Genomic DNA, 18,682 nt, shown 5'->3' with positions numbered 1-18,682 from the left:
CAGCAGAAGAGATAATATTGGACACCGGTATATTATTGGGAAATTCTCTGAAATGTCCAATGTTGGCTTTAAAAATATGAGAATATTTTTACATCTAATTTTTTAATGCTCACTTTGAGTTCAAACAGGTGGAAATAAAGAGATTTGGTCACCAATTTAAACGCTGGTTTGTCTAGTTTCTTTTCTCTGTAAAGTGTAAACAAAATACTTATCAGTTTATTGCTTATAAGATGTCCTCATTTCTCTCTCTTTTTCTTTTCTTCTTCCCCATCAAATTTATTTAATCTTTTTCTCCCTATGTCTCCAGCAACATAGGAGAATTTAGGAGAAAAACTATCTTGGGCAGCAGGGCATGATGGCAAATGTATGAAAAACCGGCTTCTTGTCTTTTGGTGGTTACTATAGCAATAATCGTGATGGGGGATTTTCAGCTGCAAGTGGTTTCTATAACAACTGATAGGGAGCTTTAGCAATAGACCTGCGGTGCATGGATTCTTTAAGGTCTCTTAACCCCTTTTATACCACAGGATTAGTATCTTCTTGGAGGATAAATGTTGCTTGGTTTATTTGAAGAAAGTCTTTAAATATGGCTTTTATTTTTGTAAAGACTAAATGGTGAATTATCCTATAAAGACCTGGCTTTAGCTGATAGGATCTAAGGCTCCTTCACTTCTGGAAATAATTGACAGCATCCCTCCTCTATTTCTGCACATGAAATCAAAATAATCTTAAAGCTGTAGGTCTCATAGTAGTCAACACAATTGTGGAAAACCACAAATAGTCCTTATTATAAAGTCTATCAGCTTTCTCATAGATCACCGAAAGGCTCTTGCTTCGGTGAAACTTTGCCCATTCGGTATTATAAGAGGAATTTTAGTAAAATTTTCCCGAATTTATTAAGTTTCAGTGTCGTAAAAAGTGACACAGAAAAAAACAAAAGCCTCCATCTCATTGATAAGTGTTATTCAAGAGCCCTTATAAGCAAAAGATCAAGGAGAATCTATGGTAGGCACACGGTACAAGAAGAGATTGCGGTAGTCTGGATATAATTTTTCAAGAGAAAGAAAGACGGAAGGTTTAAGTTTTGTCAAATGGTTAAATTTAGGGAGATGGGGATTAACTTGCTTGGTTCAGATCAATAGTGAATTATTGATTATCTGCTCTATGATGTATACTGGAAGTGTATACAGTGATGCATAAAATATGGGCTTTAGTTTTAAAAAAAATTATCATTATCAAGTAAAGCACTTTATGTTATTAAACAAAATATTTATTAAATTTATTGATTTTAAATTAATGAACTATTCACTTGACTTCATTCTTCTTTCCCTCCTAACCCCCAAAGTATTCTTAGCACAAAGGCGTAGCCATGCTCTCCTAAAAGAGAATATTGTGGCCATACTTGAGCAAGAGTGATTTCTTCTAAGGTATGACAGCTCATGCATTTTCTACAATAGAGCGATCTTTATACTTTTATTCTTTTCTACTCAGTTAAGCTGCCAGTTCAAAATATGAGATATTCCCTTTGAACTCTCAGAAGGATGTCAGCAACATGTGTGTCTCTCTCTGTGATTTCAAACAGAGCTACAATATTGCCATTTCCCCGGTATTTCCTGCTCAGCCGCCAAGCCTCAGAATTCATGACATGCTCCCTAGCCGTAGCCTTCCCGGGTAGAGTTTGTCCCTGGGAGGTCAAGGCCCATTCTCCACGTGGGCCACCGGGCTGTGCGGATGAGCTGGGGCGTGTCCGTGTGCACCACGGGCCTGCTCAGGACAGCACGTGCCAGAACACGCTGGGCAGGGAGGCACTCGTGAGCTGCTCGAAATCCTATCCAGACAAAGGCACAATGGCATTGTGGCTGTCGTGCTCGGTGCCATGAGACTTAGCCGAAGAAAAAGAAAGTGAAATATATTCGTGATGGCTTCCAAGTTATCCAGTAACCACAGTAACCTGATTTTTCCCTAAATCTGGTTCACAACTTAGAGTGATCTGACAGACAGAAACAAATCATTCTCTCTGTTTACGTGGAGTGAGCCACAGAGTAAGCGAACAAATTAATCAGCAAAGCAAACTCTCAACACCTGAATACACAGATCACACATACACAGGCAGACTGAAGAAGCGTGTATTATAGTTCCTGAACTTAAAGAGTTTATTTGCTTATTGTAAGAACAAGTCTTTATCTATGAAATGAAGAACAATTTAGGAAATATATAGATAAGGGTTAAATTGTATCTTAACAATGGTAAGTTCTGTGGTTGCTCAGGCGGAGTCAAGCATGCAGAAATACGAGAAGGATTCCTGGAAAAAGTACACTTTGCATTGGGCTTCTAAGGATGTGCACAGTTCGAATATGCATCATAATTAAACTCACAGTGCTTTAGACGTCTTCATTCATGGCTACTGCTGTCAGAATGCCACAAAAGAAGACAATTTAAATTCTAAGGGACTAATGTCTTACCACACATTATTTTTCTAGACCAAAAATATGAGAAACAGTCAAGAGCTACACTGTTCAATGTAGCGGCCACTAGTCACGTGTGGCTTTTGAGCACTTGAAATGGGACTAGATGGAATTAAGTGTGCTGGGCTCTAAAATGCACCCAGGATTTCCCAGGCTTAAAGTGAAAAAGTGCAACTATTTCATTAATAATTCTTTACACTGATTATATATTGAAATGGTAATGTTTTATATGTATTTGATTATTAAAATTAATTTTGCCTATTTTTTCTTTTTAATATGTTTATTAGAAACTTAGCATTAGATGCAGCTCGTATAATCCTTCTATTCGACGGTGCTGGTGTAGACGTTGCTATTTGAGTGTGGTCTGTGGGGCAGCCCATCAGCATCACCTGGGGGCTTGTCATAAATGCCAAACCGCAGGCCCCCTCCTCCTGAATCTGCAGTTTAACCAGATCCTCGGTGGTTCATATGAACATTAATGTTTGGGAGGTGCTGATCTAGATGATCTTTAGGCGTTTCTTTTTATGATTCCTTCTTCCTATTCCTTTGGATTTTTTCAAATAAATGTTTCAATGTCTTCTTGACATCCTGATCTACCACGTATTAGCTGCATAACCTTGGGAAAGTTATTTGACATTCCTGAACCTCAATTTCATATTTATAAAATGGACATGATACCTCCAACTCCATAATTTTTCTATAGGGATTAAATGAAACACAAGGGTTATGCAAGGAACCAATATATTGGAGACATTTTTATGATACCAATAATAAAATTGAAACATTAGATGATTCTAATTTTTTTCATTCTTGTATCGATTGCCCATACTATTTTGATGTACAGTGGAAGGGGCTGGAGTTTGAAGGGCTGTTTTCATTTATTCTACCTATGTTGCTTATTCTTTTCTTTAACCTTAATTGTGTATGGTATACGTAGCACACTGATAAGAATCTAACTGAAAATATTAAAACCTTCAAATCTCTTTTTAGAACCAAAGTGCTGTATAGCTCAAATTTTCAGTTCCATCGTTTTATAATTGATGTTGAAGTTGTATCTGTTGATCATTGATCAGTTTTAAAAACCATGGCTTTATGGAGTGGTAAATGCTTTTATTTTTCTTTTTGTCCAGAACATTTTTAGCTTTATTGTGAGAATTTCAATTTCCTAGTGGCAAAGGAGCTAATCACATGTAAGTCTATGCCATAAGTAAAGGGGGTCGTTTAGAAGCCTGTCATTATTAAAATATACATGGATTATAATAAGGTTAGTGAATTCAGGCCTGATTAGCTTTAAATGAATTTAATGTCAAAGGGACCCAATTAGACCCTCATTAAAATTTTCGGTGATTGACATTTAGTAAAAGTGACCTTCACAGTGTACATTATTTAGTAATGTTCTAAGGATGACAAAGGGCAGGTCGTTGTCTGTGAGCTAAGGGTGCGTGGTTGCAGCCAACGGCAAAGGCACTTGGTCCATCACCCTGACCCTAGTGACGGAGACCCGATCCAAGCCAGATCCCGTGCTTAAGTGCACAGGTTTTGTAAAGGAGGACCCAGAGGCTTTATTCTCATGGAGAAGCTTCGAGGGAAAGAGAAGTCTTTGTTTCAGCAAGCTCCCGATTTCATCTGTGGTGATGCTCATGACCCGAAATTGTACACAGAAGCACCCAGCAGAATGCCTGTCCTATACAAGGGATTTAAAATACGTCCATGGAAAAGTTTCTCAGTGAGGCCGTGGACTCACTAAAGAGGAGATAGTAGTTGCACAGGGATATTGAGTTACAGGGGACACTAGTGATCTTTGGCCACAAACAATCTTCTCAACTGGAGTTAAAAAAAAAAAAAAACAAAAACGTGTTTCAGAGAGTTTGCATGTGAGTTAATGATGGTAAATATTAAGTTGCCGATGTTGGGCATTTACCTGGATAGTTAGGTATGATCCTCAGAGAATGTGTGCTGATGATAAACTTGTATTCATGCCTCTGAAAAACCCCCGAAACTCAAAATTCTCTTTCCAATATCACAGTCTCCTTTTTCTTGAATTTATTCATATGTTAAACATGCATTTACCAAGCACCAACTACGTACATGGTACTTTGCTGGTCAATAGAAGGGTGACAAGATACATATGCTTTGCACGTTGAACTGAAAGAAAAGGCAGATAATATTGATTTTAAAACTACTCTATACCCGATTTTTACAAGGAAATTTATATCTATTATCTTTTACTCCTAATGGTAATTACGACACCATCACCGACAATGATGGCGGATACTGCTCACTCAGCGCCCCTCCCGCCAGGCATTCCATGTTCATTAATCTACTTCACAAAAACTCTTCAGGATGGTGTCATTTCTACAAAAATGGAAACTGAGCGCAGAGGTGTTAATCCTGATAAAACTCACGGAGTCAGTAAGTGGCAGAGCCAGAATCTAAGCCCAGGCTCCGAAGGCCACGTTCTCACCCACTGTGCTTGCGGCTGCATATCACCTACTTCAGAAATTGGGAAACCGAGGCTCAGAGACAAATGCTCTTCCTGAAGTCGCAGAGATGGTAAATAGCAGAACCAAAATTCAAATCTCTGACCATAGAATGGTACTCTTTCCATTATACTAAATTGGCCTCATTTAGTATTTAAGACCCTATATGCAGAAAAGAACTACACATAAGATTGTAAATGCCTGGTTTTTAGAGGCCACGGGAATGCAAAGGGAAGGAATGGTCTTAAAGAACCTATCTGCATCTTATTTTCACTCCAGGTGGATTCTATCACACTGTGCATCAAAGTTAGCAGTTTAACCAATGATTTGCTCTTCTTGATTTTATCAAAAAAGGCCACAGTAAGAATTTCACAGCAAGGCTTAAATGAGGATTCAGGTTTTCCTGCTCGTTCACTCATTATTCAACAAATTTCTGTTGACTGCCTACCCTGTGCTAGTCATCCCGTCTGTGTCCTGAATACAGACACGTCCCTCCGGCACCACCTTCCTCCAACCCCAACCCTGGAATTAAATTTCATCCTCTGCAGAAAATCGAGCTAAAGAGAATTCAACAAATCACTTTATTCTCGTCAACCGAAATTCTTAGACCAGGAAATTTTGACACTTCTATCTCCAGTAGCATTGCTTATACTTTCCATTTCATTCTAATGGCATTTCATTAGCAAATATTTATTGAATAATCTTTATGAAAAGATTTTCGTATGTAAAAGAATATAAGAAACCATTCGATGTTGGGAATATCAAATTTTATGTTCACAGTTCCTCTCTCATTTTTATTTAGGTAAAATTAGGTTGAATACATATTAAAGATAGAATTAACATAGAAAGAGCTTTTCCTTCGCGTGTTTAAAAAATTACTCCATTTTTCACGTAAAGCCAACCGGACATACTGAAAAGACAAATTACGCCATACCACAGCTGGCATGTTTTCTTCCTGCCCCTGGTAGCGATGTCCCCAGGTCCCTGCCCATCTCCCACTGCTTCGGGGGGAACCTCAGAAAAATACGAGCCCCAGAGCAATGAGCCCAAATAACTTTATATGTACTAGGGGAGTACTTTAGGGAGTGTTTAGTCTGACTAAATATGACGCATATTAAAAGTTGATATTTTAACCCAAACACGAGCAATAATGACAGTTCTATCCACCCTTCCTTCCTTTCCTTCTGCTGAAGCATATTGAGGTACAGGTGACACCAAGGAACTTTGACCACAATCTTATCAACTGGAGTAAGAAATTGTGTTTCAGAGGATAAATTTGATTCTTAAAGTTAATATCAATTAAAATGAGACCCAGGGAGAGATATAGTTAGAGAGTTATGGGGAGAATTAAGTTAGTAAATCCTAAGAAAAGACTGAAAAGAATTTTTAAAAACATAAATAAATTAAAAAAAATTTTAAAGACTGAACATAGTGATTATGAGGGTATTTCAATAAAACAATTTTTAAAAAGACCAAGGATTAATAATTGCATATTTACATATACATATATGTATGCATATGCATAGTTTATACATAAAGAAACATCATTAAGGTAAGAAACTTGGCTTTGAAAATTAATACTCAAGAAATATTTATTGGGCATTTATTATCAATAAGTAGGTACTGAAGACAATGTAGCAGATCTTCTGAACAACTACATCCTTACTACAATTCTTATATCATAAGCTCGGATTTCTCTGGGCCAAACATTTACTTGGTACTCAAATTTATACTTAGATGTTAAAGATTTTCCTGCCAAAAACCAAACACTAGAGAACAAATCTTTTCTAGCTCTATTTCGTGCTTATTTTTATTTGATCCTGACAAAGCCCAGGTACTTTGTGGGCAGGGTGCATTTGGCATATTGAATCAGTGCACTGATGATAGGCCCTCTATGTGAGGGTGTACTTGCATTTGTTGCTTTGTTTCCTAAAGTAAAATTCCTTCAGTGAAAATTATTAGTGCATTGTACCTTTTTTGGTTATTATTGTTATGTTTCTCACTAGCCTAGTAAATTTTTTATTAGGAACCCCCAAACCACCTCTAAACATCTTAGAACAGTGAAAGCTAGCGTTTATTGAGCACTTACTACGTGTCTGCAAAGCATTTAAATTTAGTGACTTACTCTCCACTAAGAAGTAGGTTCTACTGTTCTCCTTTTGCTCTGAGTGGCAGAGCTGGGCTTGGTAGGAGTCTGGGACCATGCCCCACAGCTCTGTCCTCTTTCTGGCAAATCTATGATTGCTAAATATAAAAGTTGAAAAAAATGTTGATAATTAAAAAACACTGGATAAAATTTTCAGATTCTTGATTGATGATTTTAAGTCAGAGAATTACCTGTTTCATAGATAAGTGCATGAAAACCATCCAGGACAAAGGAATTAGTACTATTTATAATATTAATAATGAAAATGCTCTTCCCTGAAAGCACTTTGCACTATTTCATTGCTCTGAATAAATATACTCCACCTAATAATTAAGCTAAATTACCAATATGGCTGTTTTCCAAGTAAATCTAATTATTAGAAAACACACACATGTGCAATACACTTAGTGTTATTTGGGTTTTCATCTTCTTTAAACTGTTCAAATTAGTTTTTACTTCTCAGCAAACAAAAGTGTTTCATTTTAACACTAGAAATACTAGTGACAAATACAGAAATAGTAACTCTATAACATATTTTATTTTCTCCTGTGCAGAGGTTTTCCAATTGCGGGTCTCAAACCCAGGGCTCCCTGGAGGTGTCCCCAGGAAAGGCAGGAGCCCGGCTGAGCTGGGCGGCAAGGGCCCCTGCCCTGCTCCAGCCTAAGCAGAACTACTTTCCCCTTCTGTATGTTGGGATTACTCATGACTTTTTTCTCAAAGGAGTTCTGCTGCTTTTAGAAAGAAAGAAAGAAGGAAAGAAAAAAAAGAAAAAGTCTGAAACCTGCTATTGTAGAACTTCTTATAATAGCCAGCAGATGGCAAACTTTACTGCAAGGAAACCATTTTGCAGCCTAAATAAATCAGTCTGAAAATATCAATTATCCTACACATCCAGTAAAATTCCCTACTCTGTATATAAGTCTCTTGTGAAAGCTGGAAAAAAAAAAAAAAACTATGGTCATTTCTCTAGGCACTAAATTCCCACTATAATCTTAAATAATCCTGTAAGGTTTTTTTTATGTGTGTGTCTAAGTCTTATTCTAAAGGTGTCATCACTATGAAAAGTATTGCATTGTTCACTGAAGGTGCACACATGTGCCAGGTGTAATCGTATACACATTTTTTTCAAGCATGGCTACAAAAATTGGGATAATCATAATCCTTACCTCATGACATTCCCATCATTGGTCTGACCTCAGTCTGTTTTTATTTATGGTTATTCAGTTAGTTTTAATAATGCAGTAAATTGCAGTTCATTTACATGTTTGAAAAATAGAATTTTCATTTTGACACATAGTTGTCTGGTTGTTCAGTGCAGTCAGCTGTGCAGTAGCACAGTTCATAACGCCCACGTCACGGGCTGCTTCCCACAGGCCTGTTAGCATCTCACCTGAGGACACACCACAACCTATGCAGCAAACGGTGCCAATGACACGAGTCACCCCGGAGGAGACACGGTGAGCGGGTGTGGCTGAGATGATCTTGTCCAGAACCAGTACACAGAAACAGAGTGATAGGGGACAGGGTGTGTGAGCAGATTATAAATATGTCTACATTGCTTTAAAAATACTTCTATCAAATTTATTCAGTAATAATTGAGGAGTCTCATGGATTATAAAGGAAACGGCAATACCCCTCTTACCACCCCTATTCCTGGTTTCTCACTCCAAATGTATATTATCTAGAAGTAAATACTTAAAACTATTCTAGCAATTTCTTCTTCTTTTTAAAATTTATATATCCAAATAACAGGTGGATTTTTTTTAGTTTTAGATGCTAGTATGATCTATTGGAATCTTACTATGGTGAAAATAGATTTAACTGCAGTTCTCAGCTGCAAACACACAACTCTATTGCTCCCAATATTAGTTATATCATTGTAGTATTACTATTGTAGTTATTAAAAAGTAATATTCTCTTCAATTACATATTGATCTCATACTCTTTGCAGTTTGCTTATTGACTTCAATTACATCTGCTGATTTTATTTCCTTTCTTGTATAACTTTTAGTTTTCTCTAGAGTTAATACCAGTAAAAGTTGTTTTTTTTAAATAGGTCTACTTAGTTTTCTATTATTTCTCTATGTGATACTCTGTACATTTACCTTTCTGGAGACACCCTTCCTCGAGCCCCACTTTCTCTTGCTGCTTAGAGCGGCTGGTTCTCTCTGCCGGAAGCACGTCTGGGATCCTGGGACCTCTTTTCAGCAACTTCTGCTTCTTTCCTTTGTTAGATTCCACGACTTCCCCTTTCTTGATTCACTCCCTCATTTTTCATGGAGTGTATTCCCTAGAATCTTCCTAAAACAGAATATGAAAGGTAAAATTTTGAATCTGAATTCTTGAAAATGTTTTCCTTCCCTTCAAATCTGATTAGTAGTTTAGCTGGGCATAGAATTCTAATTTGGAAATTATTTATTGTCAGAATTTTTAAGACATTGTTCTAGTATCTTCTAGCTCCCAATGCTTCTGTTGATAAATTAATAATTTCTTGCTTTATAAATATGCTGTTTTCTGTCCCACTTCATAAAAGGTTTGAGGATTTTTTTTTTTTCTTTTTTTTTTTTTTATTTCAGCAAATTATGGGTGTACATATGTTTAGGTTACGTGTGTTGCCCTTGGTTCCCCCCCCACCGAAGTCCGTGTTTCAAATATGTCCATCCTTCGGGTAGTGCGCATTGCACTCCTTGTGTATACAAATACCCGTCCCCTCCTCCCTCCTCCCCCCTCCTCCCGCCGCCCTTCCCGTGGTACAGATGATTAGGTTAGGTGTGTTTGAGGATTTTCTCTTTGTCCCTGATGTTCTAAAATTTCACCATGACATGCTTTGGTGTAAATTTATTGTTTTCTTAGATACTCAGTGGGATCTTTAAATCTCTAAACTTAACTGTTTTTAGTTCTCGGAATTTTTCTTTTATTATTTCTGTCATATTTGCAATTTCCTCCTCCCTCCTTTCGTTGCCTCCTTCACAACCAACACCCATTTTCTTTGTTCTCTCATTTTGAATTCCTCCTTGATTGATTTGCTCCTTCCTTATTTCTTTCTCTCTATTTCCATCTCTCAGTATTTTTGTCTAGTGTTTGGGAAATTTTTCTCAACATTATCTTCTAATCACTCAGTTGGATTTATTATTTCTGTCACTGCATTTTTAATTTCAAAGATCTCCTTTGTTTTCTAGAGGTTTGTTTTAACAGCCTCCTATACTCTTTTCATTACTGCAGTATACTTTCTTAATTCTTTGAACATATTAATTATAGAATTTTTTTATGTGTGTTGCCAACTCCCTAGATTGTTTCTTCCAAGTCACTTTTCTCTGTAATTTGATGTTTCGGTCTCTGTGTTTATCTTAGAGATTTTCCTCAAATTTCTGGTAATCTCATATAATCTGTTTGTATTTAAGAAGGTGACACTGTTGTTTCTTAAATGATTGGTGGATACAGGGATATTCATTTGTCATTATTATATTCATTTATCGGTATTCTTTAGAGTACAATTAAAGTATAATTTCAAGTATAGTTAAAGGGTTATTATGCCCCATATGTGCATATATATGATTCGCATATACTCTTATGTATGTAGATTTTTTAAAAAGAGCTACTTGAAAGTTTTCTGTGTATAATCCAGGGTTTGTCAGCGTTCACTGAGTGGCTTGCACTCTCGAGTTCTGGAGTGACCTGGCTGAGCCATTGCATTGTGCTACATCCATTGTCATTACCTGCTAGCATTTTCTCTCAGGCTTGTCAGGAGAAAGAATTCAGTTTTCTGTCTGGGGTGTACATCTGGCTGCTGGCATTTTCAGGGCTGAATTAGGAAGTGGGTTGGGGAGTGTCTTGAAATTCTGTATATAGATAAGAAGTCCCCGTGTTACCACGTCGGTTCCAGCGCAACCCCCAGCACTCTCCCAATCCCTCCCCATCACGTACAGCAGTGCCTGCCCACGTCTCTAAGTCTGCCTTCCGGGAGAAGGGCAACTGTTCTGTGTCTCAGAATGAAAGACGGAATATCAGGGTCTAACAGCTTCTGATCAGATTTTCAAACAACTTTGCTGTTTGCAACACTACTTGCATCATCATTTCAGAAGTACCTGGAACCTCTGACTCCTGAACCTTTCTGGAGGTCTATGGCATGAACTGACTTGGTTCAGGGATTCTGTCACTGCCGGCCTGGGTTTTTCCTGCTCCGATACACGAAGCCTGCTGCTACTTGCCATCTGCAGTACAGCTTCCATTGTGTGTGCATATATGTGTGTTTTTATTTATTGCTGTTTATACCCTTGGCCTTTCTTTTCACTCTTGTAAGTTTATGACTGTTTAATTTCTTTCTGTGTTTTTCTAAAATGTGGGGGAGTCATAATATATTGAGATATAATTTACATGCAATAAAATTTACCAATTTTGAATATTGATGCAAAAATACTGCAATACTAGCATATAAAATCCAACAATGCATTCAAAAAAATTATATATCATGATCAAGTGGGATTTATTCCTGGAATGCAAAGATGGTTCAACATAGAAATAGATCAATGTAATGTACCACATTAACAGAATGAAGGACAGAAACCACAGATCGTCTCAATTGATGCAGAAAGAGCACTTGACCAAATTTAATATGTTTGCATGATTAAAAAAAAAAAACTCAGCAAACTAGGAAGGAAATTATTTCAATATAATAAAGTCTCTATATAAAAAAAACCTCACAATTAAATCATACTCAATGGTGAAAAGTGAAAGCTTCCACTCTAAGATCAGGAATAAGGCAAGGATGCCCACTCTCGCCACTTCTACTCAACACAGTATTGGAAGACCTAATTAGAGAGATCAGGGGAGAAAAAGAAATAAATTACATCCAAATAGAAAAGGAAGATGTAAAATCTCTGTTTTCAGATGACATGATATTGTGTATAGAAAGCCCTAAAGATTTCACACATAAACACACACAAACTAAAACTGTTAGAACTAATAAACAAATTCAGCAAAGTTGTAGAATACAAGCTGAACACACTAACATCGGTTGCATTTCTATACACTAACAGCAAACAATCTGAAAAGGAAATTTTAAAAAATCCCATTTACAATAGGATTAAAAAGAATAGAATATTAGTATTTAAGAATAGACTTAACCAAGAGAGGGAAAAACTTGCGCACCAAAAACTACAAAATATTGTCGAAATTCCTTCCCCCATCATCCCACACTCTCAGTATTCATTCCCACACATGTCTTCTGGGTTTCTGTCTGTATAATTTAGAAGCACAGTTAGTGTTTTGGAGTGTAGTGTACCTTCTCATGATTGTACCTCTCCTTTAGGGCCCCTGCTGGGACTTGAGTCTAGTGATAGGTCTAGAAGCAAAGAGGAGCGATGGGAGAGGGTCCTTGAGGGAAACAGCATAGCATGACAGTTGCCCTGGGAAAGCCATTAATTTCTCCAGGCAATGCAGAGTTAACCTTTTCAGATGGAGATAGAGGGGCTACTATCCCTTGCAGTAAAGACTCATCAGAATTTAGGGCTCAAGGTCCCCAGCCTCAAAACAGCCTTCCCAGACACCCCATTTAAATGTATACGGTCCCACTTGTTCCGAATCGATGCCATTACTTGAACAGTAAACTCCTTGTCCGACTATGAATTCAACTTGCATCGTGATTCAGCCAATTACAGGATGAGATTCTGCATTTGATTTTTGAGGATTTCAGCCCTGCAGGTGCAAGCTGAGGGTGTCCCTCAGGGCACACGTAGAAGCTTTCAAGTCTTATGTTCAATGCTTAAGCTGGGAATTCAAATCCCTAAGCTGATTCTTTTCTTTCAATATTTTGTCCAGCGACAATAGGAGAGATCAGACAATGTCATTATATTTGTTAGTTTTCCAAAAATGTTCTGAAGGATCAAATACACAATCTCCCAGCTTCCTGTTGATCAGATGTATCCATTGTAGATGTTTCGTGTGTCTCTATTGCCACGTCACACCATGGACTGTTAGTGCTCTCTTTACTGTTGACAATAGAGTCAGTAGCATCTCTAAATCTAATCCAATTAGGAAGCCAATTCCAAAAACCCCAGTACCAATTCAGAAAACTCTTTTGTAAAATTCTGTCCCTGTACAACCACTCTCAGTACCAAAATCTGCATTAGTTTAGGTTCTCCAGAGTAACAGAACCAACAGGATACATACACAGATGCTCCTTTACTTACTATGGGATTACATCCTGAAAAACCCATTGTAAGTTGAAAATATCGTAAGTATAAAATTTATTTAAGACACCTAACCTACCAAACCTCATCGCTTAGCCTCATCTACCTTAAAAGTACTCAGAACACTTACATTAGCCTACAGTTAGGCAAAATCATCTAATACAAAGCCTATTTTATAATAAAGTGTGGAATATCTCATGTAATTTATTGAATACTATACTAAAAGTGCAAAACAAAATGGTTGTATGGGTACAATTGTAAAATTGAAAAATCTAAAATCGAACCATCTTAAATTGAGGATCATCTACATACGTATATATAATATATATGAGATATAGAGAGAGAGCGAGAGAGAGAGGGAAAGAGTGTTTTACTGTAAGGAGTTTGTCCATGGTATCATGAAGGGCTGATTTGTGTCTCATGATTTAAGAGCAAACTCTCCATTTTGTAACCTTTTTTATTATGTGCCTGTACTGTTATATGCTATGATGTTTGTGAGCAATGTTTTGAGAAAGGAAGTAAAAATAAGAGAATAATGTATTGGATGAATCCACATGAAAAGAAAGTGTTTTGTGGACTGATACTGTGAGTTGCCAAATCGTAAAGCTGCTCAATATACAAGATCAAGAAAACAGAAATGTTGTGACCATAATGTGTGTATATTCAGTAAAAATTTACACACATGCAAGTATCCAATGAACTTGGGGGAAAAATCATAGAATTATTGCTTTCCTGAAGGTTATTATTCCAATTAGAATTCTGAAAATTTATTCCTAGAACAGAGATGATTTTCAGGACAATGAAAGTTTGCAGATTTTACTGCATCAAGTTTCTTGCAGGGACTTAATCTGTTAGCTGCAAAATGTACACAAGTATGTTGTTGCTGTGAGGATAAGAAATGATACATGTGAAACACCTAGCATGCTTAATGCAGAGAGTAGATCTTCAGTAAGTAGTCAGAATTTTATTACTTTTTCTTTTTTTTTAAATTTCTCTATGCTTTTTGTTTTAGAGCATGCAATGGTGTTGTGATAAAGCAGGAATAAACCAAGTTATGGTATTTATTTAAATATTGGTTGCAGTTAGACAACTGATTCAGAAATAGTTTTGTAATTCATCACCCTGTATTCCCCAAAATCTTCCACGAGAGAATATGAATTTCAAAATTCTGTGTATATAGGAAAGTTTAACAGCTGCTTCAGTTCACCCCATTCCTCAACTCCACTTACACCTGACAAAGGGAACGTGGAGGGGAAGAACCTCAAACCAGCAAACCAGTTTGCTTCTTATTAACAACACATGAAAAATTCTGACAAATGGGAGGTTAAAACGCATCATTAGAATGCGACCAACTGTGTGTTTCATTAGTGAGTTTGTCTGAGGGGCACACGGGTCAGAAGGAAAGAAGTTCTTCAACATTATCCACAACATTTGTAAGTTTAATCTTGATATTTCTTACTTTTTTGTAGATTCCTTTTGCAATAAAAACGACACCAGGTGCCTCTCAGATTCTTGCCTAAACAATTCTACGTGCAAGAGTTTTTCAACAGACAATAACTGCCATTGTTCAGACAAAGACTGTAACAACATGAAAGACCCTTGCCTCTCCAGTCCCTGTCACGGAAAGGCCACGTGTGTGAAGACCCCGAGAGGAAGGGGCTTTCTGTGCGAATGTCCTCCCGGGTATGGTGGGACGACCTGTGAAGCTGCCATCGGTCCCTGTGGCGTGAGCTCCTGCCAGCACGGGGGTGTCTGCCGTCAGGACCCCGTTCTCCCTGTCTGCATCTGCCCTGCCGGCTACGCTGGAAGATTCTGTGAAATAGATCAGGACGAGTGTGCCTCCAGCCCTTGCTGCAACGGGGCCGTGTGCCAGGATGGCATCGACGGCTACTCCTGCTTCTGTGTCCCCGGGTACCAAGGCAGGCACTGCGACCTGGAGGTGGACGAGTGTGTTTCGGAGCCCTGCGAGAACCAGGCTACGTGTGTCAACGAGATAGGGAGATACACCTGTGTCTGTCCCCACGGTCATTCCGGTAAGTGTGATTACATCCGAATGCCAGCTGGTGAAATTGGCTTCCTCTTTCTTAAATACGGCAGAAGCAGAGGTGACGTGTTTATGTCCCATCCAGTCATTTATGAAAATGGCCAAGTTCTTGACAATAATTAATTGCTAGATAGAAAACTTCCCAAACTGGTAAAAATCGACTGAATCCACTGAACTCTGTACAGCTGTGGACTGTCACTGTCGCTGTTTTACATCGAGCTCTGCATAATTTAAAACCTAGATTCCGCCTAGTGTGAGTGGGAGGGACCTGGCCTTCCAGGTGGGCACAGTCAGGTTTCCTCGCCATCCCTTTCATTGTAGCTCAAGTCTTTATAACGCCCTCGATGCTCCACATTGCCGCCTGCTGGGAAGGCAGGTAGGAAGTTGTGGGTTTCTAAAGCTGAAATGTGATCAGCAAATCAACGACAGCGGCTGATGGAGCACGGTGATCAGATAAACCATGATTTTATTCAGAACGAAGCCAGGTATTGTTTCCTCTCTTGGAAACAACAAACCATAGTACCTTCTATTTATTTACTCTTCACAACGTTTCTGTTGATGTAGTTGTGTTTTCTTAAGAGTACCAAGTTGATGACTCGTTACCGAGTCACGTACCTCACCTTGCACAGTCCTGGTCCTCCCACCGTCCTGAATCACAGTTGCTCGTTTAGGTCGGTTCCTCACGGCGACCACCTAGCTCTGCTTTTCTCTTGGGTTTCCGCCTACTCGTAAGGGGCAGCCCGCTGGTCCCCGCCTTCTCACATTCGTTCTGGGCTCTGCTCACACTGCCCGTCAGTCCTGGCCCACACCTGCCAGGCGTCACTCGCATTTCGAGACCACGTGTTCCCTTAGCTCTTGCCACTTTGCGGCTGCCTGCGGTTTCTGCCTTTCAACTTGCCTTCTTCTCCCAACCCTTTCACGCTCACGTCTTCATTTTGTCATTCTTTTTCCAAGTGCTTTAGGCAATAGAACTATTTGGAAAATATTCCTCTTCAAAATTTGCATCAGAAGCCTCCAGCATCATTTTGCTCTTACGTATTCTGGAAATATCTCTTTTACAAAATAGACATCTCCTTAGTTGCTCCGGAATGAAATTTGCTCCCTCTCCCTCGTCCCTTACCTACAGTCAATCTTCAAAATCCGCTGTTTTGACATCTGAGGTATGTTCCGAATTGAGTTCCTCCATTCTGTGCCTCCTCATCCGTTATGTGTGGTACTATACGACCTCCCAGACTCCACATCCATCCTCTACTTTTTCCAAGTTGCTCTGGATACTACCTTTGAAATGATTCTTCTAAAACAGACCTACGCCACATAGACTTGTATTACTGAATTATTCTAAGTCTTTAAATTCTTTCATGTATTCCTTGGTATACTTCCTGGTCATGAAACTGAGGTAAATAGATATTACACTGGAGTTTTCCTTCTCTATTACCTCATATATACTTTATGATGGTAGATTGCTTGTGTCAAGTGGAAAATTATTTTATCAAGTGCATCTTAATTACCAAAGCTATGCTAAAAGTTATGGGCAATATTAAAGGAGCTAATAAAATGATATTTATACATAAAAAGTCCTTGTTTATATGCCATACTGTTGTGCCTATTTAATTAGAATTATAGCAATTGAATTTCAATTTTTAAAAAATTTTTTTGAATAAAAATAAATTATTGTGGGCCTGATTTAGAATTGCTTTTGTTTATAATGATCACTTTAAAAAATCACTATAGTTCACTAAGTTAGCGTCGTCTATTTCTAGCTGCTGTTTCCATACTGTGAAAGATGATGAAAGGGAATAGATGTGAGATCGAATTAACGTTCCAGCCATTTTAACGGCAGTATTCCGTGATAGTTTTATAATTGCAAAAACACAGCTTGAAAAATCATGTTTTATAAATGTGTATATTTCTTTTACATTCTAATTTAATTGGATTTTAATGAATCCTTTCAGTGGTCTAAGCCATAAAGGATGTCATGGGTGAATTCTCGATGTGAAACGTGGTAAGATTCCATCATAAGGCCCTTCACCCTACGACAGATGCATTTATACTGTGCGTTATACCGTATCCCTGTGGGCCCAGCGAGCGCCTATTTCTCACTGTGACACTCGAAGTCCACCGTGGGGGTGCTTCCTTGCCAATCCCTGATACAATGATGCTATTCCCTACTTTGTTTTCTAAGAAATCAGCTGAATTTTATCATTTCAGCTTTTCAGATGATACATACGAAACTTGCTTGCAAACAGAATTTAAACGAGGACTCATAAAGCAGTCAGAATTAGGTCTGTCCTTGGCTGGCTAGGTTAGCTCGGGCGCAGAAGAGCAATTGCAGCCGGCCGCCCCTCTCCCTGCGGTCGGCAGCTCCATCAGCAATTGCCCGGGGAGATTTGGAACAGGTGGCCGTGCCCCGCCTTCGGAGGGTCGCATTTACTTCATGGTCCCAATGTACGGCTGGGGCTGGGAGCCAAAAATTAAGTTCATGTGAACTTAGTTTGGAAACTCGTCTTGCACTGCCGTTATTTAGACACACAGGGAGGCTGTTGACTTCACTGCTATCTTGTGATCGCCGTTATTTGTGGCCGTTCAGGCAAATTAATGAGAACCCCCGAAGAAGGTCGCCAGAACCAGGGAAAAGCCGAAGCGGAGGAGAAAAGGAGACTCGCGAGCCAGCAGCGCCGCCTGCCGGCGAGTCCCGAGGACTGTGTCGCGGTGACCGGCTCGTGCGCCACGGCCCGTGGAGGGGGACACGAAAACGTGGCTCACGGGCACCCTGTGCTCCTTTGAGCAGCACGGCGAGAGGGGATACGTGTCAGACGGCAGAGAGCGGACGGGAGGAGCCGCGGCGCGGGAGCGGTTCGCACGGTGCCAGCTCGTGCTCCGCGCGCTCCCGGGCAGCGACCCGTGACCCGGAGACGGGCTCGAGAGAACCGCGGAGCCGCCGCGGGGTCCGCTGCGTGGGCGAAGCTCCGCCTGGCGCAGAAAGCGCGCAGCTGCGAGCCTGTCTTTAATGAAAAGTCCGTGACCTCTGAGCACGTGACGGCCTCGAGGTCACGTTTACGCAGCGGAGCCTTCCGTGACCGAGGTCTTCCCTGACGTCAGCCGGATTGGGTAGTGTGCGTTTTCCCGTTAAGATGCCCGCGGGATGAGAAAAACGGGGCTGTAGGAGGGCGGGGGAAGGGCCGTTCAATGTAGGATGAAACAAATCGGTGCAGGAAAATGCCTCGTTTCCTCTACTATAAGGTAGATCCTTGGCATACAAATAATCTTACAGGAAATAAGAAACTACACTACATGAAGTTTACTTTTCAATCATGAGGTGCATCTTTATTTCAGAAACTAAAACATACTAAAAAATTTAT

General features: G+C 39.3%; 1 protein-coding gene across 3 annotated transcripts in view; it reads left to right on the top strand.

Annotated features, from left to right (window-relative positions):
* Positions 1-13,382: 13,382 nt before the first annotated feature.
* The window catches only part of CRB1 (crumbs family member 1, photoreceptor morphogenesis associated), a 110,050-nt gene continuing 104,750 nt past the window's right edge, over positions 13,383-18,682 (top strand). For 2 of the 3 annotated variants that reach the window (XM_012650462.1, XM_012650461.1), the window contains exon 1: positions 14,853-15,312. In XM_012650462.1, coding sequence (XP_012505916.1) covers positions 14,868-15,312 — 445 coding nt within the window. In that variant the 5' untranslated portion in view covers positions 14,853-14,867. Of the gene's footprint in view, positions 13,393-14,748; positions 15,313-18,682 lie in introns of those variants that run through there. The other variant, XM_012650463.1, reaches the window with a different exon arrangement.

Source organism: Propithecus coquereli, unplaced genomic scaffold, assembly GCF_000956105.1.
Source record: "Propithecus coquereli isolate 6110/MARCELLA unplaced genomic scaffold, Pcoq_1.0 Scaffold328, whole genome shotgun sequence".
Taxonomy (NCBI): domain Eukaryota; kingdom Metazoa; phylum Chordata; class Mammalia; order Primates; family Indriidae; genus Propithecus; species Propithecus coquereli.
Note: the sequence above shows the minus strand (reverse complement) of the source record. Positions and strands in the feature narration are given on the sequence as shown.